Raw genomic sequence first — 22,648 nt, 5'->3', positions numbered from 1 at the left:
TAACGCGTCATAGCATATCGTCATATCGCCTGTAAGTCACCATTATGATCTGTAAGGGCAAAGGTATATGTCAATCATCTACTCAATGATACTACGAATACTCACGAGGCTTGCGTAGCTAGTCGCGGATCGATATCTGAATCTTCTCGTCTTGTAGCTACTAGCCGTAGCGTTCGATCAAATCCGTGTGCGGCCTGCAGTGGCAATTAAATCTTTCTGACGGATTTGAGGTGCGGCACCAGGTAACTTACAAGATCTCTCCAGGTCTCTTCTTCATCGTTCTCGGTCTGTAGCTGGTAAACTTGCATGAAGCCCTTGAACCTGTAATCACCATACTTAGAGTGATGGGAATGAGATCAAGTAAAGCCACTCACGTCAAGCCGCCGTCCTCGGTCACGTCCATAAATTCCAGAATCTCCTCCTTCGTCGCCTCATCGAACGGTGCGCCGTTCGTGTCGCGCGCCCACGCGTCCAGACCCTCGTTCGTCAAGTACGCGCCCTCCGGCGGCTCGAGCAGCTCCCCCCTTTGTTGCGCGGGGACCGGCCGCGGCGTGCAGTACTTCGCGAAGACGTGCTTCAGGCAGGACTCTAGCTGCATCCCCACAACCCCGTTCAGCCACCGCGCCGCTGACAATTCGATAAGAAAGTGTGAAGGCACGCACCGCTATAGATATGGCGCTGTCGTCGTCGAGCAATTGCACCCCTGCTTCAGGCGGGTTCCGCCTGCCCTGCCGCGAGCCCGGCTCTGGCGTCTCGGGGCGCGGGGACTGGGTGCGGAGCTCCTCGATATCGCGGTGCATTTTGGGCATGAATGCTGCCCGGCGGGAGGTGGCTTATAGTTTGAGTGGCGTAGGTGTACGGACGAGAGAGAGCCGCAAGATGGGCGTCCGGGTGTGTGGTGGACGAGATTGGCGGGTGCGGCGTTCAGACAGGCAGTGGCAAAAGAGACCGCGTCCAAAGAACGAACGTCGGTTTTCCGGAAATGGCATGCATTCAGGGCACGTGGCCGTCACTCTCGTTGCAGCCGCGCGCCTTGCTGCAAGTTCCTGCTCTCGACGACCACATCGTGCCTTGCTCATCATGGCCGCTAGGGCAGAACCGCTATCTATTGAGTCTCTACTCCAGAAGCAGAAGGAGGAGAAGGAGGCTGCTGCAAAGGTGCGTGTGTGGCTGAGAGGAGGAAAGGCGTACTGTGACTGACTTTCCCCGTATTACAGCCTAGATTCCTCACTAAGGAACAGCGCGCGCAGATCGCGATACAGAAACGCGCACAGGAGATAAGGGAGCAAAAGGAAAAGGAGGAGTTCACAAAGCGCGACAGGGACGCCCTCGAGCGGGAGGCGGAGGAGGTCCGGCAGCGAGACAGGGAACGAGAGCGTTCGTCGCGGTATGGCCACGACGGGGGCGGTCGCAGTGCGTAATTCCACACCTGAACTCTCCGTTCAAACTCAATAAACCGTGTACAGATGATGACCGATATGGGCGAGACAACAGGGATAATAGGGATAGCAGGGACGGGGGTCGGTACGGGCGCGGCAGGGGACGGGGCGGGGGTCGTGACAGAGACCATGGCCATGACAGAAGACAACAACACGACGACCGCCGCGATAACCAGCACCAAGGTGCCTCCCACCAAGGTGCCGCGTACCAAGGCGTACCCACCGGACCCCGCGCAGAACGCGGGAAGGCGCCGCCGACTGGGCCTGCCTCTTCGTCCGCGACACCGTCTTCTTCCATGGGCCCTCCTCCTGTTCCCTCAACTTCGGCGAACGGTGCGACACACACCACCCGTATCATGGAAGACTCCGAGCCCTATGCGCCTCCTATGAACGAGGACGACCTAACGGCGATCCGTTCGCGGTACCTCGGCGTGGACAAGAAGAAACGGAGAATTCGCAAGATGAACGACCGCAAGTTCGTATTCGACTGGGACGAGCAGGACGACACTTACAATGCGGAGACACCCGGAGCTATCGGCAGCCAGCGCCAGGGCGGCGGGGTGATGTTCGGACGCGGACACATTGCGGGCATGGATGACGGCGGGGGCACTATCGTGCCCGGGAGGAAAGGCGGTGATGGAATGGTGCTCGCGGATCCTCTGGAGAGGCGACGGGCTGCGAAGACCGGCATTGATGAGCGGCACTGGTCGGAGAAGTCGCTGGACGAGATGAAGGAGCGTGACTGGCGTATCTTCCGCGAGGACTTCAGCATCGCGGCGAGAGGTAGGCGTCTCTATATCCAAAGGACTTACAGTATGCTCACTCGCAACAATTTAGGTGGCCAAATTCCTCACCCTCTCCGTTCATGGAGAGAATCCGCCATCCCAGTTGAAATCCTTGACATTGTCGACCAGATTGGGTACAAAGAGCCGTCAGCCATTCAGCGACAAGCTATCCCGATTGGTCTGCAGAATCGAGACATTATTGGTATCGCTGAGACTGGTCAGTGCCGTTACTCCTCCGCTGGTAACTTCCGTCTAATGTAGCTTGTGCGTAGGTTCCGGTAAGACGGCTGCCTTCGTCATCCCGATGTTGGCATTCATCTCGAAGCTGCCGGTCTTCAATGACGACAACAGACATCTCGGTCCATATGCGCTCATCATGGCCCCCACGCGTGAATTGGCACAGCAGATCGAGTCGGAGACCAAGAAGTTCGCTGGTCCACTAGGCTTCACTTGTGTGTCCATTGTCGGAGGTGTAAGTAATTCTCGTAACATCCTCAGCTACGCAAGCTGCTGATGCATAGGGCTCTACAGCGTTCGGTGGAAGAGCAACAGTTCAACCTGCGGTCTGGTGCCGAAATCATCATCGCCACCCCCGGTCGTCTCAAGGATGTCATCGAGCGTCATGTCATCGTCCTCTCGCAGTGCCGATACATCGTCATGGACGAAGCCGACCGCATGGTCAACCTCGGTTTCGAGGTCGATCTCACATTTATTCTGGACAAGTTGCCATCCGACACTATGGAAGGTGAAGACCAGGGTTCACAAATGGATGTTGACGGCGAGACCATGGTCAGGAAGGGCCGTACGCGTGTTACCACGCTGTTCTCCGCGACTATGCCCCCGCCGGTCGAGCGCCTGACGAAGAAATACCTGAAGAAGCCCGCTATTATCACCATCGGTGAGGCCGGCCGTGCGGTGGATACCGTCGAGCAGAAGGTCGAGTTCGTCCACGGAGACGAGAAGAAGAAGTGCGTCGGTCGTGTGCGGTTGCGTGGACAGAGCGCTGACGGTTTCGGTACAGGCAGCGCATGCTCGAGATTCTCAACAGCAACCAGTACGGTGCGCCGATCATCGTGTTCGTCAACCAGAAGAAGACGGCAGACATGGTCGCGAAAGACCTCCACCGTGCGGGCGTGAGTGTTTCTTCCATCAAACGTGTTGGGTCGTGTCTGAGTTGGCAACGTAGTGGAGTGCGGCAACGTTGCACTCTGGCAAGAACCAGGAACAGCGAGAAGCCGCGCTGCAATCCCTGCGGACGGGCGACTCGGATATCCTGGTCGCTACCGACCTTGCTGGTCGTGGTATCGATGTTCAGGACGTCAGTCTGGTCATCAACTACCAGATGGCCAACACGATCGAGGCATACGTCCATCGTATCGGTACGTTGTTCGTATTTCTTGCACCGGGTAGCCATTAACGGTTTTGTTACCCGCCTTCCAGGTCGTACTGGTCGTGCAGGAAAGCAAGGAACAGCAATCACCTTCCTCAACAACGACGACGACGAAGTCATGTACGTACTATTCCTTCTCATTCGTCATCTGGGCTGGCGCGTCGTATCAGTACTGTCCATGTGCTCGTGCGACCGTCTCCGCTGTATCACTTCCATGTCGTCTTTCTTACAACGTCGTGCTAATGACGCATCTGCCCACCCAACAGGTACGATCTCAAACAAGGTACGCCCGTCTTCGATATCACGCGCTCGAGCGCTGATCATCTAACCAATGTCTTCTCTTCCGATGTGTCCCCCAGAAATCTCCAAGAGCCCGGTGTCCAAGGTACCCGCCGAGCTTGCGAGGCACGAGAGCGCGCAGCACAAGGTCTCGAGAGAGATGAAGAGGAAGAGGGACGCGGACGACCTGGGCTGATCCTCGTCCGGTACGGTTCACGCGATCCTTGGTGTGCGCTTGGTGCGTCTTGGGTGCGTCTTATCGTCGCGAACACACAGTCGATGTACCATAGCCACACTGCATGTGTTTACGCGCGAACGTGCGTTCATGAGCGAGTGCTCGTCCGATCGCGCATTTTCATGTCGACCTCGAAGTTCATACAGTCTGCCCAGTCTGCCGATCATATTCAATGCACAAGCACTTGGCGCCCTTCGAATGCCAATACGGCGACACCTTAAGCTTGTTCAGTGAGTTTTCCTTCTGTGTTGTGGCTTTCTTGGCTTGCTGTTACCTCTCCCACCGGCCCCATTGGCTACCCAAGCCCGAACCCGAAATTAAATCCGACGTTCCTCCCGGTTGTACGTCCACCCCACTCCACGCCGCCGATCCCCCTGTTCGTCCAGTAGCCTCGAGGCGCACTTCCAAACAGCGTACGTTCTTTCCCATTCCCAAACCTTCGCATACAGCCAAACACGTCCCGCGGCGTCCACGCCCCCGCGTCCCTGCGCACAGCAGCAGCTGTCAACAAGCGCATGCAGGTAAGTACCCGGTCCCGCACGACGTCGCCCGCCGCTAGGCTCGGTATGGCGCGGCCGAGCCCCCACCAGCAGCCGCTGCCGCTGCCGTCCGAGTGCGTCGGAGCGGGCGACGCGGACCGCGAGCGCCGGGTGCCTTGGGACGGTGGCGCGCGCGGTGACAGGCGGATGACGCAGGGGCGCGCGATCGCGATCGGCCCCGAAGCTCAGCTCAGCTCTCGCAGACAGGCACGCGCGGCGCTCCCGAACCTGGCTCAACTCGCCGGCGCCGTCCGAACGTACCGATCGCGCCTTCGCCCTTCGGCCGGCGACTAGCTAGGCCATGATGGAGGCTGGCGGGGTCCGCGGGGAGGTGTGTTCGTCCGGCATCGATTGATTATTGTTGTTGCGCACCGTGCGGCTGGTCGACGTGCACCAGGCTGGAGGCCTCAGCCCTCCGAAGGCGGGCTTTCCGAGCCTGGTGGTACAGGAGACACTGCGGCGTGCGCAGTGGACCCGGCCAGGCTGCTGACTACTCTGAACGGCAGTGAAACACGTCTGAAAGTGTCCGTGCGCGGGCTGCTGCTATAGCAGCTTGTTTGATTGGAGGCTCGGAGGAGCCGACGAGCATTCGAAGCATCCGGGCAGGCCAAAGACGCCGGGATATAATTGCGAACAAGCCGCTACGTAACTCGCCGCCGTCAGAGAATGTAGAGCGGGATCTGCGCGGCTCAGCTGCCCTCCTGCGCATTGGGTGGAGGCGTGCGTTTCCCCGAGTGCGACGCCGTCGTATCGATGCCGTGCGCAGTGGTGCGCTGGGTGCTCAGGCACTTGCCGGCCTGGCGCGCGGCGGCCGAATAGGGGAGTGTGGGGACGCCTTCCTTGCAGAGCGGGGCAATTGCAGAAGAGACATTCAGACGTAAGAACGTATGAATGGTATCCGCCAACTACTGAGTGGGATCACCAGCATGCTATTGAAAGAGCGGTTCGACGATGGTCTTATAAGTTTCCGCTAGCAGTGAATACCGCCGCAGTACGTTATTGCGGGCACACCGTCGGCATATCCTCGAACATGCCCTGAAATCCCGAGCTAGCAGTAGTAGCACGTTGCTGATGCCGTGCGTTTAGCAGCAGTTCGCGGGCTTACTCTGACTAGTCAGCCGTGCCCGATCAGGCTGGCAGCCTCGGGCTCAGCATGTTCTTGTATACATCCGCACGTCCTACTTATCCGCTATCTGAGCGGCACCGCTTGACAGCACGCGAGCGAGTCCGCCTCTCCTGAGCGGAACCTTTCGCGTGTGCCTCTCGGAGTCGCAGGTGTGCCGCACGCACTCGAACCGGGCTGACAAGGGCTGACATGCCGTCGTCCTTCTCCGCACCGCGTCAGCCCAGGTCAGCCTCCGCGACGGGGACACAGCGGTCAGGACGTAGTCAGCCACTGGCCAGACTCGCTCAACCTGTAAGGATAAGGTCATTGAGTGGTCATATACGAGCCCCGTACCGCTGCACGCTGGTGTGTAGACGTACCAGGGGTATTTATAGCCATATTGCGAGTGTCGCCCGTTCACTAAACAAGCTCGGGTATGATGCGCGCGCAAGGATCAACAGACTCGCACTGGAGGCTGACAGGGTGTGCGCGGCGCGTTACGTCCGCCCACGAAAGACGTGTGCGGACTGCCAGGACCGCGCAAAGCCCCCGCTGTGCACTACGCCCGGAGTGATTGGGCGGTCCATGTCGTAAAGCACAGTCAGGCGGCGGCACGAGAGTTCAGAGTGCGCCGGGTTCTCGCTCGGCTGCAGTGCGTTCGGTAGTCCGGTGTCCTAACCCGGTCTGAGCACTGGGCAGGGGGCCAGACCAGCCACCGTACACGTCTTCGAATCGACTCCGCGAGCCGTGCGTTGTCCGCGAGGATCAGAACGTCCGTATGAGGGTTCTGCTAGGGGTGCGCTGTGTCAGCAGCGAGGCGGCGGCGCACGAGGAGGGACAGACAGACCGGGCTGGGGTGCAGCAGCGCTCGACGGACGGGCTATCTGCACGTCTATTTCCGACACAGGCTTCTAGCCTGTGATGGGGAAGAAGGTTCGTGCCGTGCTGGACACTCGAGGGCGGATGCGCATGACGAACGAACCTAACCGTGAAAGGCCCAGGGGCGAACCTTGAGCAAAGTGCTCTCCCTGTGCTCGCGCTGTCAAATTGTCAAACCCTGTCAATGGAGGTCCTCCGAGTTCCTGATCCGCACCTCCAGCGCTGCAGCTAGATCGCAGGCGCAAGGGTCCTGCAGCAGCACAACCCAAGCCTTGATACGGGGTCGTCGTTTGCGTCGCGCAGCCAAAGCCTTGCGTTGCAGCGCAGCGTGTCTAGCAACCCGCACAGCCCATCGGGCGACAATGGCGACGCGACGCGACGAAACGGACCCCACCGCGTGTATCAGAAGCGAGATGCGCGATGTGCTGGGGCAGGAGAGACGCACGAGAAGCCGTCATGCAACGTCGACCGCGACTGCTGTCCACATCACGCACGCACCTCCGCCAGCCCATCACATCCTCATCAATTGCAGCATACTTCGCCGTCCGAGTCGCGCTTGCTGTGCTGAGCAGCCAGTATCCAGGTGTGCGGCGAGTGTTATCTGGAGGGTACTTAGCAGACGGCGTGTTCACATGACGAGGACGAGGCGGACGCGTAGAGCGGAGCAGGCCCGCGAAGCCTCCTACCCCGCGTAAGTACGCCGCAAACACCCACCGTGCTTCTTCGCCTTCGGGTGCGGGGGGCGTTCTGGGCCGCGAAGGCCTGCAGTGATGGGCCCCGCACTGAGGTATTCGGTCGCCCGGTGCGGACCTGTGCTTCCTCGAGCGCACGGCGACGCAGCTGACATGTCGCGACGGACGAGAACAGCACGTCGGCGCGGGTCGTCTGAGAACATATCGCGACATGGCACGCTCTGGGTCCCAGTGCAGCGCCGCCGGCTCGCCGCTGTGCCCGCAGGGATAAATATACGCACGTCGCAGGGCAAATGTCCGGATAGCTGTCAGTGGTGATTGGCCTGGGTGGGCGCCGGCAGGGTGTGGCCTCGGTCGTCAGGTCCAAGCACATTCAGAAGCGTCGTGCGACGTCGCCCTGTACGCGGCCAGCTTCGAGGTGGGGAAAGGAAGCATAGCATTGGGCGTGCGCTAATACGACTGAATGACGACGACTGATATCCGGAAACCATTACTCCGCATGCGCCCTAGAAAATGGGCCGTCTGCCTGTCGTGCAAGTGGCATTGTGTGGTATGGCGCCAGGCACAATGGCGTGCGTCGGAACAGTGGGCGCTGCGCCCACAATGGCCTATAATTGCAGCAGATTGTCAGCAGTGTGGCCCAATACTTGTGGGGCGCGCCAATAAGGCTGTGGCCACAAAACCGGTCTCTATTCCGTTCCAAAATATGGCCGGGGCGCCGTGCTCATCGGGATCGGAGCGTCGGCGAAAGTTCTGCGCACGGAGGCCCGCACAAAGCCCGCTGCGCGAACAGACAAACAGGGTGGGCCCATTGGGCCTCGCGCAGAGAGCCAACGGCAGAGCGGGACAGGGCGTGAGAATGGTGCCAGTGATAGGCTGTGGTGCACATGTGTGCGCTGTCGGGGCGCAGCTTGTGGGAAGGGTGGACATATCGAGCGAGAGGCAGATCGAGCGGTGTCCCACGGGATGCTCAGCAGTCGAGCGTGGACGGCAAGGCGGGAGCAAAGTTGAGAAAGAGACTCAGAGTGCAATAGTGAAAACGCCGTGCGTGGCGCGTCTTGGACCGACTTGGTGAAACCTTGGCGGAGGGCTTGGATGTCGGAGGTGGATAGGCGTCCATGGAAGCGCGTCGGATGGAGCCTGACCGCAGCAAGGTGTAACACGGCCGAGAGATTGAGTGCCGAGCTACAGAGCATTTGCACGAACGGGGGCGGCGGTGGAATGCTAAGAAGCAGAGAAGGCGGAGGACGAGGAGAGACGAGGCTAACAGAGGCTTGGACCACGGGCGCCTGCGCACCCAGTGGGCAGAATAGAGCAGAGCGATCGAAAGGAGGATCGGACGATAGCGCGGATGAGGGATGATCAGAGGATGCCGATTGGAGAGGGAGGCGGCAGAGGAACGAGATGGACGAGGATTGGCTGTAGATAAATGCGAGCCATCGGGAGGAAAGGTTCGCGCTGCAGTACGCGCAGATCGGACAGGACCATTCTCGTGCGGATGACGAGCGCAGGGCGAAGAGATGAGCCACGAAAAGGCAGACCCTCTAATCGTATGCACACGAAAGAAAGGAGGCCTAGTAAAGAGGGCACAAGCACAAGACGCGCATGGATCCCGGCATCGGCTGTACCAGCCGAATGGGAGCTGACAGATGCATGCGATGACGTATATTGTGGGCGGGGCGCGCAGCCACAGCCGTCGGTGCGCGCAGGACACGAGCGAGATATCGGAGGAAAACGACGGACGAGGGGCACGGACACGGAAGGCGGTCGGGAGGCTCGAATCAGAGCTGGACCGGGGTGAGAGATGGCGGCCGGGAGGAGGAGGAGGGGGACGGAGGGGGCGGGGAGAGGTGCATCGGCAGGCCAAGAGAGGAAAAGAACCGGACCGAGTGGATCTGAGATGCGAGCCGAGATGATGCGCGCCGCATAACAAGTGGGACTGCCCGTGAGCGCACAGGCGCCCGGCGGTCAGCGGTGTGTGTCGCTGCCATCCCAGTCCGTCCGCACTCGACGCCCTCCTCGGCAAGCTCTCTCTCCCACTCCGCATCCTCCATCCCAGCGCCCGTCTCTCTCTCCTTCTCTCCACCATCGTCCGAGGTCCCTGTCTTGTCGCCATGCTGTCCACAAAGCCCATGCAGCCCCTCGACCTATCCATCCCCAGTGCTCTCCCCGCCTCCGCATCCCTCTCCCCTTCCTCCGACTCCCCCGCATCATCCTCCCTCGTACCCCCATCCCCTGCAATAGCCGTCCAGTCTCCCTCGCCCAAACCGGATGAAGTCGCGTTCCCGACTACCCCGGCTCGGCCGAGCCAGCCAGCTGCACCCAAGGAGCAGGTCCGTATCGCTTAATTCTCCCTCCCCCATTCTCTTTTTATCACCCGTGCTATATCACTCCGACTCCTTGCTGACTTTCCCCATCCGACCCTCCCACCTTTCCTACAGGTTCCTACCCCCTCCAGGCGGCCTTCCCGCTTCCTATCCACCTCCTTCGGCAGGCGGAGAAGTCCCTCACCCTCGCGGACACCGTCGTCCACCAGCCCCACCTCGGACACCATGGGCACCTCACAGCTGCAACAGCCGTCATCCTCCTCGCGCTCCCTCTTCCCGAGTCGTAAGCCGAGTACACCATTACCCTCGTCACTACCTAGCCCTACAGACTCCCCATCTCGGTCGTCTCCAGACCCCGAGGTGCCCCCGTCTGTCCCGCCATCTGCGACTATCCCGCCAAACCCGCCAGCCACTCCGGCGACACCTGTCACTCCCATGCCCAAGAGCGCGAAGCATTCACACAACCCCCTCCATGACTTGAAGCGATTCCTCAACCATCATATACCCCACTCTCATGGAGGCTCGCCCATATCCACAGGTTTTGTCACCCCTGCCGCGGATGTCAGCGTGCCAGATTTGCGACGGAGTGCTATCCTGGAGGCAACCGGCCTGCTTGACGTTCCCCCAGGTGCTGTCACGCCTTCCTCGTTGCCTCCCGGCACGCCCGGGACCGCTTCCGGCTCCGCTTCAGCAAACGCATCTAGCGATATGTTGTCAACCCTTGGCGATGGGAAGCACAAGGAGGGGCGTTTCTCGGCGTTGTTGCGCGGGCACAAGGACAAGGTGGGAAAGCACGATGACGACAAAGCGAATGGTACCGTCAAGGAGCGTGTTGCGAAGACACCTTCGCCGGGGGCGGCCTCCGCGAACAGCAAAACTAGCTCTGGCTCTCCTCCACGATCCATGAACTCCCGCGCCAGCCCCACCCACTCCCAGACGACCCCGTCGACTTCTGCAGTTCCCTCAGAGTCGTCGACAAAACTCGACGATCACCATGATCATCACCACCACCACCGCCATCACAAGAAAGGTCTTTCGACCAACAACTCGTACACCGTACCTTCGTTATCGTCCGCCACACAAGTTCAGATGTCGAAGAAATACGGCAAGTGGGGGCGGGTACTCGGTTCTGGTGCGGGTGGTACCGTGCGTCTGATCAAGGCGTCGAGCAAGAACGGGGGCACGACTTTCGCCGTCAAGGAGTTCAGGCCGAAGCGCCAGGGCGAGTCGGAGCGGGAGTATCAGAAGAAGGTCACCGCCGAGTTCTGTGTCGGGAGCACGCTCAAGCACCCGAACATCATCGAGACCGTCGACATCGTCACCGACCATGGTCACTTCTACGAGGTGAGTCCACGATGTTCCCCCCGTTGCGGAGGGCGGATCATTGATCGTGGCACACACATCGCATTGCTCAGGTCATGGAATACGCGCCGTACGATCTGTTCAGCGTGGTCATGTCAGGCAACATGACGCGCCCAGAAATCTACTGCGTATTCCGTCAGATCTGCGACGGCGTCGAGTACTTGCACTCCCTAGGTCTTGCGCATCGCGATTTGAAGTTGGACAACTGCGTCATGACGAAGGACAACGTCGTGAAGCTCATCGACTTCGGGACCGCGACCGTGTTCCACTATCCGGGCAAGAAGACGACGCTCGCGACGGGCATCGTCGGGAGCGATCCATACCTCGCCCCGGAGGTGCTCGCGGAGGACAACTACGACCCCCGCAAGACCGACGTATGGAGCGTGGCTATCATCTTCATGTGCATGGTCCTCCGTCGCTTCCCGTGGAAGATCCCCGATCCGAAGAGCGACCCCAGCTTCCGTGCCTTCGTACATGCGCACCCCGACTTGTCGGCCAAGCCACCAGCGAAGAAGCAGATCGAGGCTAAGAAGGAGGCGAACGGGCAGGGCGAGGCCAAGGATGAGACCAAGGCGCAACTCAAGCCCGAGGATGCCAAGTCCTCGGAGCTCACCCCTTCGAGCGCGTCCGCGCTGACGATGACCGACTCACATGCGCCGTCCTCTACGCAAGTGGAGAGCTCCGCCGCGTCCTCCCTCTTCGACGGCGATGTCTCAGAACGCGCCTCCATCGCCGAGTCATCCAGCTCCGGCAGCACACAGCTGACTGCGCCCTCCATGCACGCACCTCTCTCGTCGGAAGACCTCGAAGCGCAGGAGCGCATGCTCCGCCGCAACCGCGTCCACGCGTCCCTCCATGCCGGCGCACACTCGCAGTCGACAGCCACTCTCCCCGCACTGCTCAGCGAGATGGAGCCCATCACGCATTCCGACAGCCCACAGGACATGGACCCATCCGTGCTCACGTATCCGCGCCCCGGCTCGTCTACAGAGTCGCTCCCGGTGTCCCCGCGGCTCGCCCCTGCAGAGCTCATGAAGCGCCCCTTCATCGGCCCCACACACCGCTCTAACACCATGCATGCGCTATCACCTACCGTAAAGCCGCTGGAGATTAAGACGGAGCTCGCACCACTGAGCGAGCCGACGCCGACGGAGGAGGTCTGCGGGAGCCCAGTCAAGACACGCGACTTCGCCGTGGAGGACAAGGCGAAGGCGCTCGCGAAGGTTGGAGCGGCCCAGGACATGGTGACGAAGGCGCAGGACTCCAAGTGCGAACCGGAGACCTCGTCCGCCGCGTCCTCTTCCACGACCACGGTCACCTCGACGTCCGCAGTCCCGACGCCGACGCGTCCGAAGGCGGAGGCGAAGGAGTCGACTGCGACCGTGCGCCGCCCGCGCCCCCGCGCGAACAGCGCCGCGTCCGTCGCGACGTTCTCCACGGGCGGCGCAGAGTCGATCTTCCGGCTGCTCCCGCGCGAGTCGCGCCCCGCGATCCGGCGGATGCTGTTCGTCGAGCCGTCCGCGCGGTGCACGCTCTCGGACCTGGTGCGCGGCAAGGGCAAGTCGAACGACCTGCTCTGCGGGTGCAACAGCCACGACAAGGACAGCCCGCGCTGCGTGGACCACTGCCACGCGCCCGAGGAGGAGGACGAGGGCGACGAGTGGCTGAAGAGCATCGTGCCGTGCTCCGAGGGCGGCGCGCCCCCCACGCACCAGCACATCAAGGTCGACGTGGACGAGAAACACCACAAGAGGCGGTTCTTTTAGAGCCCCCCGCGCGGCGTTCGAGCCCCCGCCGCGGCGCGCCCGGCCGTCGTCGCGATGGCACCGTGCTCACCGCCCCACGCGTCCCGCCGCACATGCATGCATCAGCTTCTGCTCCCACCACCCACCACCTTCTGCTTTATATATCTATTATTCTCTTCGCTGCGCCTAATTCGCGCGTCCTATTATCTTACCTATTTGTATAGAGACCAGACGACGACCTGGGGCGCGCCCCGCTGCTGCCATCTTCATTCATGCTTCATGCTCCCCCCACCGCCCACCCACCCTCGCTTCTTCCATCCCTGCTGTGATGGCATCGGACGCTGCTGCTTCTGTGGGCTGCCGCGGCCGCGGCACCTTCCACCCTCCCCCCACGTTTCTTATTGTGCGCCTTTTTCTATTCTTTCTTTGACTTTCTTTTCTTGCCCGCGGCCGCCCTGCGCCCCGTCACCTTCGCTACGCCCCCTTCCGTGCTCGCTTCCAGTGCCACCACGCCCCCACGTTCTTCTTATCGTGCCCGCTCCCTTTTGTCTGTTCTCCTTGGTCCCGTTGACGAACAGTGCGGCGCGCGCGTGCGAGCGGGGCGTGGCGGCCAGCCGGAACGACCCGAAACCCAAAACAAGAATCTTTCGCTGTACAGTTGTTTATGATAGAAAGAGTGCTCGTGTAATTGTACGCGTACAGCTCACAGCAATACATTCCCTGTCCGTCTCCATCCACTAGTGCGCCGAGTCCCATCTCCGCGTGCGCGCGCCATTTCCGGGCCTTCGTGTGCGTCTCGGGCGTGCCTTCTAGTGCGGAAAGTGAGAGTCTTGGGGCTGTTCACGGCTTTACGGTTTGTTGGCCGCCCGGGGGAAGGTTGGGGGGCGTCTTGGGGAATAATCCCGAACATTGTTTGATGTCCGGGTGTGGTGCAGAGCGCAAGCAAAATTTCCAGAATCCAGGGATGCAAATTATAACAAAGCAGCAGACGAATAGCGGCAGAAGTCACAGGGGGGTAGGCTAGTACAAACGCGTCCGGGTCTACTAGGAACAAGCATGCCTTCCGTCACAGCTCGTCGCGCTGCTTCTTCGCCTTGCCTTCCTCCGCGGAGTCGTCCTGCCCAGCAGCCGCCTCGCCGTCCGCCTTCTCGCCTCTGATCTCGTACCCGGCCGCGCGCAGGATGTCGTGCAGGCGGCCGCCGAAGTCCGCCCCGTCGTCGATGAGGATGTCCGCGAAGTCCGCGTCCTCCGCGCCCTCGGGCAGCTCGATGTCCACGAAGCTCACCACGAACTCGCCTTCGCCGTCCGGCAGCTGTTCGACGACCTCGTGCGTGTCGTCGGGCCCGTTGTCTCTGTGCGCCATGAGCCGCTGGAGAGCCCGGCGAAGGATTTCGGAGTGGACGTCGGTTGGGGCCTTCTTCCCGTCTGCAGAATCTGCGGCCTTGGTATCGGCTGGCGGCGGAGGCGGCGGCGCGATGACTTTCTTCTGTTGCCGGGGGCGGCGGAACGGATGAGACGCTGGGCGAACGTCGCGGTCGGCTCCTTCATATTCAGCGGCGTCAAGGACCTCCCGGCAGCGGATGAAGTGCTCCTCCTCCGCGTCGATACGTGAGCGGAAGCCCGGCTCGCCGCAGAGGCGCGGCGTAGCTATATGCACGACGTAGTGACACGTCTGCGTCTCTTTCACGAAGAGCACGGTGTCCGTCATCGTCATCGAACAATGGAACTGTTCAGAAGGACGCAGAAGGCCGGCCGATTAGCATGCGGCCGCGTGTGAGTGCGGGGGAAGGGGGACGACTTGCCTGGACCTCGACGTCGCGCTTGCGGCCAGTTTTGTCGCAGTATGTGCCGTCTGACCACCGCTGAACGAGGTAACGGGAACCGGCGCCGCGGGCAAGCTCGAGGTTGGCAGCGGCGGCGGCTTCAGCGGTGGTGAGCTCGGCTCCGGCCTCGAGCGTGGGCGGCGCCCTTCCGAGCGTGTACGCTTCCCACTAGAGACATGGGACGTCAATTTAGATAGCGCATGCAGCAGTCACGGGGCTGCGCTTACCTCCGGATCCTCTTCTGGCTTGTACTCGCCTGCAACGAGCGGCGTGGTCGGTTAGCAAAATTCGCGATAGGGCGGGGAGGCGCGTCACCTGTGCTGGGGATGTGCTGATGGTGCAGCTCGTGGAACTGCCGGACATGCGAATTATGGCAGTACGAGTATGTGAACCAGCCTTGCCTGTGCTGGGGGCATGTTATCGGCGGTGCGGGTGCGCAACTGCCGGGCGGGACTCACGTAGAGGCATTTGCCGGATAGCGGCTGGAGGAGGGACCAGCTGTGGACGGGCGTGGCGACGTCGGTCGGCGTGTCCTCCACGGGGGGAGGCTCCTTTGGCGGTGGGGGGATGAGACATACGAAGGACGACTTTGGGCCGAATCTCATCCGCTGGAGCATGTAGTTGGCGTCCTGGGCCTGGGCTGCCTGCGCGGGATATGGTTAGCGTGCGGGGGGCAACTCGGGACGGGTGCACGTTGTACAGACATCAGACGGCGAGGCGTCGTCGTCGGCTTCTATGCTCTTTGGCGGACTGGCAAGCCAGTGCGACTCCTGCCAGGGCTGGTCGAGAAACTCGGGCTCTCCTCCGCGGAGGCCGTCGCGGAGCCAGCGCTCGGCGGTGTCGTTGAGGACGGGAAGCCCATGGAGGAAAGAGACGCGGTATTTGGGGAACGCGTACGGGTCCTCGGGGACGCGGGAGTGGTGGACGCGGGCGGCGACGAGGGCGAGGACGAGGGCGAGGGGGACGAGGGGAGCAGAGAAGGCTCGCATGGTGCAGCTAGGCGGACATACGGCACGAGCTGGGGCTGGAGGGGAGTGTACTCGAGCGACTTGTCACACTCTGTGGGCTCCCTCGCGCGCGTCTATTGGGGGCGTCCGGATCGGGCAGAACACGTTGCAGTAATTGAATAGGCGCCGGAGTGGTGGCGGGAATTAGGGCGGAGTTCGCTTATCTTCCGCGATGGTCGACTGCCATTCCGGGATGAAGACCAACGTGGTTCCTGCATCCCTCGCGAGTCCCATTGCCTCTCTTCGTGCCCCAGTGACTCCCGAGCGTCCGCCCTCAGGTACGCCCATCACCGGCCATCCAGCGCGGCGAAATAACAACAGCTAGGATGCCTTTTCCAGACGCTGATGGGCCCGGACACGGCCCATCCAGCCGGCCGGCTCCTCCTGCGTTGCCACAGTGCGCAAGGGATTTCATGTGAGCCTCGTTATCTGATTTTTGGATTGGACGAAGGCTCTCATCAGCGCGATTCACATGTACCGACGGACGTTTTAGTGCCCGGCCTGCACGCGCCCTCGATCTCTTGCGCCCGTATCTGGCGGCGTGCGAGCCGTCGCGCGGTGTCGCCGCGAATATATGTGCTGGCGCAGGCGGCGCGCCCCCGCGGGCCGGGCGCGGCGGCGGGCGGTCGTGGGCGAGAGGAGAGGCCGACATACCTTTTCGATATTGACAGTGAGACGTAAATTACGTACAGAGCGAGAATTCGAGGATGATGATTCCTTCTGGACGTTCTCCGCGAGATATAATAAAGCCCTCTTTTGGGCGTTCTGCACGCGAGAATTCCTGTGGCCCATTTCCTCGTTAAAACGCGACAAGCCCGCGTTTTCCTTCTTCCCCTCATCCGCCCGCCCTCCCCTCCCCGCCGACCCAGCCAGCGACCATGTCTGAGTCGCCCGACAGAGCCCCCTCCGACGACCCCAACGTCGACGAGATCGCAGACAACTCCGGCGAGCCAGAGACAGGTCTGTCCCTTTCCAACTCCGTTCCGCTCCTCCACAGCAAGCGCCGTACTCACTCTAGTCCCTTGATCTTGCGATCTTAGCTCCCCAAACCGACCCTCCGCCCAAACGCAAGCGGGGCCGTCCCCCGGGCAGCAAGAACAAGAAGACTCTCGCCGCAGAGGCCGCTGCCACCACCGCGGGCCCCTCCACCGAGGCTCCCCGCAGGCCGAGGGGACGTCCCCCGAAGGTAGTACGTTGGCAGCCATTCACACCCCTCGCATTACGCTCACCACGTATTCCTGTGCCTATCGCTCCCAGAGGAAGCCCGAGGAAGAGAAGAAGGCCGAGGGAGGGGAGTCCTCCGAGCCCGCCCCAAAGCGCAAGAGAGGGCGCCCCCGCAAAAATCCCCTCCCGGAGCCGTCCGGAGGCGAAGAGGGCGAGCCCAGCGCCGCGGGCGACGCTCCCCCTGCGAAGAAGAAGCGGGGGCGTCCGCGCAAGAACTCCAGTTGAGCGGCCGCCGCCGTCGCACCTGTCCATACTTACCTTCGCCCACGCCCTGTTTCCCCATCTACACCGACTCCCCCCTCCCGAATCCTTCTCTGTACTGTATATTTATTGCCGCCATCCATGACGCTTCATGATCTTGCCTATGAACGCCCGTCCGTCCCGTATACTCCCCCGGTACTGTCCTATTGGCTGAACTATGTTACGAATGCGCGGTTGCTGCTCTCTCATTCCCCTGCTCTCCCACCCTGAGGCACACAGGTGACTTCATTTGTGATGAACAAGGTGATTTCACAAGCACCCGCAAGTACTCTGCCTGCGCTGCGCAACTGGCCCCGCACCGTGGGCGCACGCTATAGGGGTAGGTGCCCACTCTGCTCCCGCCCCTCCCTGCGCCTCCCGTGTCGGTCCGCCGTGCTGACCCCCCCGCGCTGCCTGCCGTTGCTATAAATTATGCGAAAAATCCCACAAAATGTCCAACCGGCCGTTTAGATCGGCGACGGCCGCCCAGACGACGCAGCCCCATCCAGGAGGAGATCGCCATCGCCGCGACGGGGGCGTTTTTCCCGCGGTCGCGAAGATTACGACATTTCATTATCCAGGGGGCTCGGGAGAACAATGCAGACTTGTTGATCACTCACGGCCGGCTGTACAGCCGTCGCAAGAGCGTTACACACGTGATGCCGACCGTGCCTACCGCCGCACCGACACTGAGCCAGCCAGCCAGCTCGAGGATCTCCGTCTGCCGCTGGAACCGCCGCCGAAGCGTCGAGTAGCTGATGTCCGGCCGGAACGAGACCATGGTGTACAGCGGGAGCCAGCCGCTGGGGGCGTTCACGAAGGTCGTCTTGGCGAGCGCAGGGAAGACGTCTTGAGCGGCGACGCTCTTGCGGTTGAAGGAGTAGAGCACGTTGTCCAGCGCCTTGCGGAAGCGGTACGCTACCGTCGTGACCGCGTGCCTCATTTCGACGCTATCATGGAGCACCGCCATCGTCAGGTCTACGGCAACAATTAGGACGACGTGGTGAAATAATAGCGACGCACTAGTTGTCCATCGCGAGGTCGCATATGGCGACGAGATCCTCGTGGCGCGTCTCGGAGTACCGCGCGAGCGCGGACGCGAGCCGGCCGTCTTCCTCGCCTTCCGGTACCTGAGAAGTCGCGTCTACTTGCGCCTCGCGAAGCAGGACGTCCAGCACCCGCACGTCTTCTAGCCCACAGTTGAGACCCTGGCCGTAGAATGGAACCATGGCGTGGGCGGCGTCCCCGAGGAGCACGGCGCGGTCCTTGTAGTGATACGGCCGTGCCTATCCGTCGTCAGGACGCGGCAATGGGGCGGTGAGAGCAAGGTCAGCGACCCGTCGCGCGTGCAGAGACAAAGCAAGGAATAAAATGGGGCGGAAAGACCCGTACTTTGATTGACATAAGCGCACTGCGCGGGTTCCGATGGAAATCCTCCAGCAGCGCCTGTTCGCCGATGAGGGGCAGCGCGTCGGGGAAATGCTCGCTGAACCACCGCACGATGGCCTCGTCCGAATCGAGGCGGTCGAAGTCCGCGGTGGGCGCGAAGAGCGTGCAGGTGAACGTCCCGTCCTAGCATGCGCCTCGCGTGAGTGCACCGTGGGGAGAGAAGAAGCGGGGAGGCACGGGCTCGTTAACCTTATTCGGAAGCGCAATAAGCATAAAGGTGTGCCGCGGCCAGATGTGCAGGTGGTTGGGGTCGAGCAAAAAGGAGGGATCGCCGCCCGGTTCCTGCGGGGGGCCAGCCGGCATCTTCAGCTCGAGATAATCGTGCGGAATATACCACTGCTGATAGTCCATCCTGTGGGAGCCCCCGTGGACAAAGGAGTGGTCAGCTCCGGTCCCAGGACACCCCAGAGGAAGCTGGGGGTTATTCGTGGGTGATAGGATAGACGCACCGGACCACCCTCATCAGCTGACGGCGGACGATCGAGTAGCTCCCATCGGCGCCGACACAAAAATCGAAGGAGACATCCACGTCCCGCGCCGCCTCGACGTCTTGCAGCTTCATAATCCGCCGGTCGAAGTCTATAGAGGCGACCTTGTGCTGGAAAAACGCGCGGATGCCCGGCACGGCGAGGGCTTCTTTCAACAGATCCTCGTTGAGGAAAGCGCGGCCGATGGAGTTGATACACTATATTGCCATGTGCGGCAAGCGACCGAAGGAGCGGCAAGCGGAAATGGGGTGAATATACGCGTCTGAAAACCGTCCGAAGCCGAGCAGAGAGCTCACCTGCCCGTCCCGATCATAGGGCTGGCTCTGGAGACGTCCTTGCGCATCGTGTATCATTCTGCCGTGCATGGGAATGACAGTACTCAAAAAACGGTCCGCTGCACCAGGGTCTATCGCCTGTATCGCAGCGAGCCCGCGGGCAGATATGGCTAGATTAATAGAACGCTGCTGGGCGGCAGCCTTGGACGAGGGAAGGCGCATGTCTTCGTGGATGCACACCGGAATGAATTCAATGGAGCGGACACCTGGGAAGAACCGGGGATTGGGCATACCTGGGCGACCTTCGTAAATATCCACGGACCAGCCCATCTTGGCGAGGGACATGGCCGCGAGACATCCCACAGGGCCTGCGCCTACAACGACCGCCTTGCGACGATTGGGTCCGGACGCGGTCATCACGAAGAATGGGCTTCCCGGCCGCGGCTGTCACGGATAATCGCTGTGGAGAGTCTGCGTGTGTTTCAGCCCGACACACGCACCCCTGGTGTTGTGGGAGATGATAGATACCTGCTGGCTGCAATCGAGGGCGTACGCGTGCAGCTGCGAACGAGAGAGTGTTTGTGTTGACTTGCCGCACAAAATATCCCGGCCGCTGAATGGGCGCGTACTTTGTCATGCCCCAGGATTCCGCCGGATTCAGTCGAGACAGGCGCGGATCGGGTTTTTGTCGGCAAGTCCATGTGGGTCCATCGCCGGATCGAGACTGCGCATGGCCACTCGTGGCGCCCGTCCCCACCGTGCTCGCTCGCTCGCCCGCTGGGTGCACAGCTCGTCGCTCTCGCCGTTCAATAGCAGGGCGTGTACGACGGGGAGTATGGGGGAAGGCTGCCCGGAAGAATTCACGCAACGAGGCTGCGAACACGCTGCAGGCACGCCAGCAGCTCAGCGGCTCTCAGTCTTCGCAGCTTCTTGTTTACGTCAGACCAGAGGTAAGATTGGCCAGCATCCACCACGGCCGCCCACGCAGCGGCAAACCGCGCGCCCCATCCTTCTCCTAGTCACGCAATATCGCCGCGCCCAGCCTCAGGAATTCAGTTGCCTGTACGAATATCTCGGCAGGTGCATGTGCATAGGGGCAAAATCACATAAACGTCCCTCACGCCACCATGCCTCACTCCAGAAATTGCGCAGCGCCGGCGACGCTATGGTACTCCGGCGAAACCATATTACTACGCAGGCCTAGTCCGCTGACTAGTTGACAGCGTCTGAAAGTCTCTTCTGGAGGCCCGCTGCTTTTTATCTAGGCAACGAATTCACATGACATGCGCTCCTGCAGGGACATGGGCACGGGCCAGTCAGTTAAAAGAAGAAAGACATCGCAGGATACAATTATAACGCACCCCGTGTTCGGTACAGCTCCCACGATGTGGACAGAGGTACCGGAGCCCACCGCGTCTTATCCTCGACTATTCAAACTGTACCTCGATAGCGGCCATGGAGCTGCTCGACAAGCTCCTGTTATTGGCGTCACCCGACCGCAATCTTGCGTTTCAAGCGTCTGGGGGCGAGGGTAAAAGGGCGGCGTATCTAGGATGCGGGATGCCTGAATGACGGTGCTGCTTCTTATATGTCGCTTCGTCTCCCACGGAGTGGTCTGTGGATGGAGCATCACGCATCTGCCGTTTGCATCAGTGTCTGCGGTGATTCACTGCTTCTGACAGTTTGTAGTGACACACATACAGTAAGACTCGACACGTTCAAAGAAAGCCGTGTACACATGGAGGTCCCAAGGCATTTTGCTGGCCATACCTGCACATGTTCGGACCGACACCATGTGGACTGGTTAGCCTTGTTCCAGCTGCGGCCTGCGGCGAGGCGATACTGCCACTGTTGGCAGCTGGTTGAACCGCACAACATAGCCGTCCGCGCTGCGGCCGCAAGAGCGATCTTGGCTCCGTTCGTCCGGGCCTAACCTGCTATGGGGATTGCCGCCACGGTGTCTTGCATAGGCTCACCAAAGTGGGGAAAGACACAGCCCAGCACTTGCATAGGAAAGAGCGAGAACCAAGACATGTCCAGGTAGGCTGAGGTCTCGGCTGGGTGGCAAGACGAAGAACGGTAGCATCGCCGGCGTCTGGGAGCGTGATGGGCATTTAGGTGTGACGATCGCGTGACAGGCGTGTTTTGCCCGATTGGGAGGGCCGGAGTCCGCGTGTGCCGCTCGGCGCGAGTCCGACTCGGCCTCTACAAATCCTACTTACTACGTGGGCCGCCCGTGCTCCTCAACGTCCAACGTCCACCATGTCCAACAGCCCAGCAGTCTTGACGCGGCGGAGAGGCTCCATCGACGTCGTCGACGCCAAGGTCGCCGTCGATCTCGCCACGGCACAGACCTACTCGGAGAACGTCTTCCTCTTCGTGCCCAACCTTATCGGTATGCGCACTCCCCCCTTACGCGTCTGTGCATTGACATATTTATCTTTTCATAGGATATGCGCGCATCATTCTGGCTGCGCTGTCGCTGCACTACATGACATATCATCCGAAATACTGCACGGTGTTGTACTGTATCTCCTGTCTACTGGACGCGTTCGATGGGCACGCCGCGAGGGCGTTGGGTCAAGCTTCGAAGTTCGGGGCTGTCTTGGACATGGTCACTGACCGGTGAGTCTGCTCCTGTTGTCTATCCTGATCTGTTCTGACGCGTGTAATAGCTGTACAACAACATCACTCCTGTGCTACCTCACATCCGCATATCCGGAATGGGCCCTTGGATTCCAGTTCCTCATCGCCCTCGACTTCAGCAGCCACTACATGCACATGAACAGGTACGCTACAGCGTACACTATCCCTCAAGCTGCCTAACACGCTGGCATAGCTCTCTCGTTACCGGCTCGAAAAGTCACAAGCAAGTGCAAAGTGACGTCAGCCGTCTTCTGCGAGCTTACTACAACCCCGTAAGTGGCATATTCCGGGCTCTCGCGAAAACATACTCACGCGATGCCCCAGACTACTCTCTTCATCGTCTGCGCGGGCAACGAGCTCTTCTACATCGCGCTCTACCTGATGAAGTGGGTGCACACGCCGCTCTCAGAGTCGCTCGGCCCGGTTGGGTTCGTGGGCGCGTACACCTGGCCCGAGCTGATGGCGTGGGTCTGCGGACCTATTTGTGCCTACAAAAATGTCATCAACCTGGTCCAGCTGTGGAAGGCATCCAAGATCCTGGTCGGTGTTGACCTGGCGGAGCGGGCGAAGGCGAGGGAGGAAGAGGCGCTTCGCACGAAGCAGGATTAGCTTGGTGTGCTGTCCCGCTGCAACGACTTCATCATTACGCTACGCCCGGAACGCCTTCATAGACACTCATACGCCCCTCTTCCGTAGTATATATGGGCCTCTAATGTCAC

At 60.9% G+C, this 22,648-nt stretch overlaps 7 protein-coding genes across 7 annotated transcripts; 4 read left to right on the top strand and 3 right to left on the bottom strand.

Annotated features, from left to right (window-relative positions):
- Positions 1-101: 101 nt before the first annotated feature.
- On the bottom strand, positions 102-800 carry TRAVEDRAFT_119035 (uncharacterized protein; the record flags this gene model as incomplete). Its single annotated transcript, XM_008038335.1, has 4 exons — positions 102-194; positions 252-321; positions 375-592; positions 663-800. The coding sequence occupies 4 exons, from the start codon at positions 798-800 to the stop codon at positions 102-104; spliced, it is 519 nt and encodes a 172-aa protein (XP_008036526.1).
- A 280-nt stretch (positions 801-1,080) lies between these two features.
- TRAVEDRAFT_164406 (DEAD-domain-containing protein) lies at positions 1,081-4,243 on the top strand (the record flags this gene model as incomplete). Its single annotated transcript, XM_008038334.1, has 11 exons — positions 1,081-1,158; positions 1,218-1,413; positions 1,467-2,222; positions 2,277-2,441; positions 2,497-2,696; positions 2,756-3,192; positions 3,246-3,357; positions 3,411-3,603; positions 3,665-3,734; positions 3,881-3,897; positions 3,974-4,243. 11 exons carry the CDS (start codon positions 1,081-1,083, stop codon positions 4,087-4,089), a joined length of 2,340 nt encoding a protein of 779 aa, XP_008036525.1. The 3' UTR covers positions 4,090-4,243.
- A 5,343-nt stretch (positions 4,244-9,586) lies between these two features.
- Positions 9,587-13,497, top strand: TRAVEDRAFT_57398 (Pkinase-domain-containing protein). The gene is made up of 3 exons (XM_008038244.1): positions 9,587-9,676; positions 9,785-11,014; positions 11,086-13,497. The coding sequence occupies exons 2-3, from the start codon at positions 9,896-9,898 to the stop codon at positions 12,796-12,798; spliced, it is 2,832 nt and encodes a 943-aa protein (XP_008036435.1). The 5' UTR covers positions 9,587-9,676; positions 9,785-9,895; the 3' UTR covers positions 12,799-13,497.
- A 236-nt stretch (positions 13,498-13,733) lies between these two features.
- TRAVEDRAFT_144994 (uncharacterized protein) lies at positions 13,734-15,622 on the bottom strand. The gene is made up of 6 exons (XM_008038333.1): positions 15,305-15,622; positions 15,059-15,244; positions 14,916-15,006; positions 14,828-14,856; positions 14,580-14,768; positions 13,734-14,503 (listed from the first exon to the last, which is right to left on the bottom strand). Exons 1-6 carry the CDS (start codon positions 15,587-15,589, stop codon positions 13,844-13,846), a joined length of 1,440 nt encoding a protein of 479 aa, XP_008036524.1. The 5' UTR covers positions 15,590-15,622; the 3' UTR covers positions 13,734-13,843.
- Positions 15,623-15,779: 157 nt separating this feature from the next.
- Positions 15,780-17,216, top strand: TRAVEDRAFT_70506 (uncharacterized protein; the record flags this gene model as incomplete). The annotated part of the gene is made up of 5 exons (XM_008038332.1): positions 15,780-15,885; positions 15,947-16,022; positions 16,506-16,567; positions 16,648-16,793; positions 16,865-17,216. The coding sequence occupies 5 exons, from the start codon at positions 15,780-15,782 to the stop codon at positions 17,054-17,056; spliced, it is 582 nt and encodes a 193-aa protein (XP_008036523.1). The 3' UTR covers positions 17,057-17,216.
- Positions 17,217-17,582: 366 nt separating this feature from the next.
- Positions 17,583-19,758, bottom strand: TRAVEDRAFT_57395 (FAD/NAD-P-binding domain-containing protein). The gene is made up of 7 exons (XM_008038243.1): positions 19,577-19,758; positions 19,305-19,507; positions 18,970-19,205; positions 18,710-18,872; positions 18,464-18,643; positions 18,095-18,357; positions 17,583-18,021 (listed from the first exon to the last, which is right to left on the bottom strand). The coding sequence occupies exons 1-7, from the start codon at positions 19,698-19,700 to the stop codon at positions 17,688-17,690; spliced, it is 1,503 nt and encodes a 500-aa protein (XP_008036434.1). The 5' UTR covers positions 19,701-19,758; the 3' UTR covers positions 17,583-17,687.
- A 1,974-nt stretch (positions 19,759-21,732) lies between these two features.
- Positions 21,733-22,538, top strand: TRAVEDRAFT_119326 (CDP-diacylglycerol--inositol 3-phosphatidyltransferase; the record flags this gene model as incomplete). Its single annotated transcript, XM_008038331.1, has 4 exons — positions 21,733-21,908; positions 21,959-22,072; positions 22,123-22,201; positions 22,254-22,538. Coding segments are annotated over 4 exons (654 nt in total), but the record flags the coding sequence as incomplete, so codon positions are not given.
- Positions 22,539-22,648: the final 110 nt, after the last annotated feature.

The sequence above is a fragment of the Trametes versicolor genome (genome assembly GCF_000271585.1).
Source record: "Trametes versicolor FP-101664 SS1 unplaced genomic scaffold TRAVEscaffold_4, whole genome shotgun sequence".
Lineage (NCBI taxonomy): Eukaryota > Fungi > Basidiomycota > Agaricomycetes > Polyporales > Polyporaceae > Trametes > Trametes versicolor.
Note: the sequence above shows the minus strand (reverse complement) of the source record. Positions and strands in the feature narration are given on the sequence as shown.

Coding starts and splice junctions, on each gene's coding strand:
- TRAVEDRAFT_57398 (XM_008038244.1), top strand. CDS start 9,896: ATGGGCACCTCACAGCTGCAACAGCCGTCATCCTCCTCGCGCTCCCTC. Junction 11,015..11,085: donor ACCATGGTCACTTCTACGAG/GTGAGTCCACGA, acceptor CGCATTGCTCAG/GTCATGGAATACGCGCCGTA.
- TRAVEDRAFT_144994 (XM_008038333.1), bottom strand. CDS start 15,589: ATGCGAGCCTTCTCTGCTCCCCTCGTCCCCCTCGCCCTCGTCCTCGCC. Junction 15,245..15,304: donor ACGACGCCTCGCCGTCTGAT/GTCTGTACAACG, acceptor TATCCCGCGCAG/GCAGCCCAGGCCCAGGACGC. Junction 14,769..14,827: donor AGCCAGAAGAGGATCCGGAG/GTAAGCGCAGCC, acceptor CCATGTCTCTAG/TGGGAAGCGTACACGCTCGG.
- TRAVEDRAFT_57395 (XM_008038243.1), bottom strand. CDS start 19,700: ATGACCGCGTCCGGACCCAATCGTCGCAAGGCGGTCGTTGTAGGCGCA. Junction 19,206..19,304: donor CCTATGATCGGGACGGGCAG/GTGAGCTCTCTG, acceptor ATGGCAATATAG/TGTATCAACTCCATCGGCCG. Junction 18,873..18,969: donor CAGCTGATGAGGGTGGTCCG/GTGCGTCTATCC, acceptor GGGCTCCCACAG/GATGGACTATCAGCAGTGGT.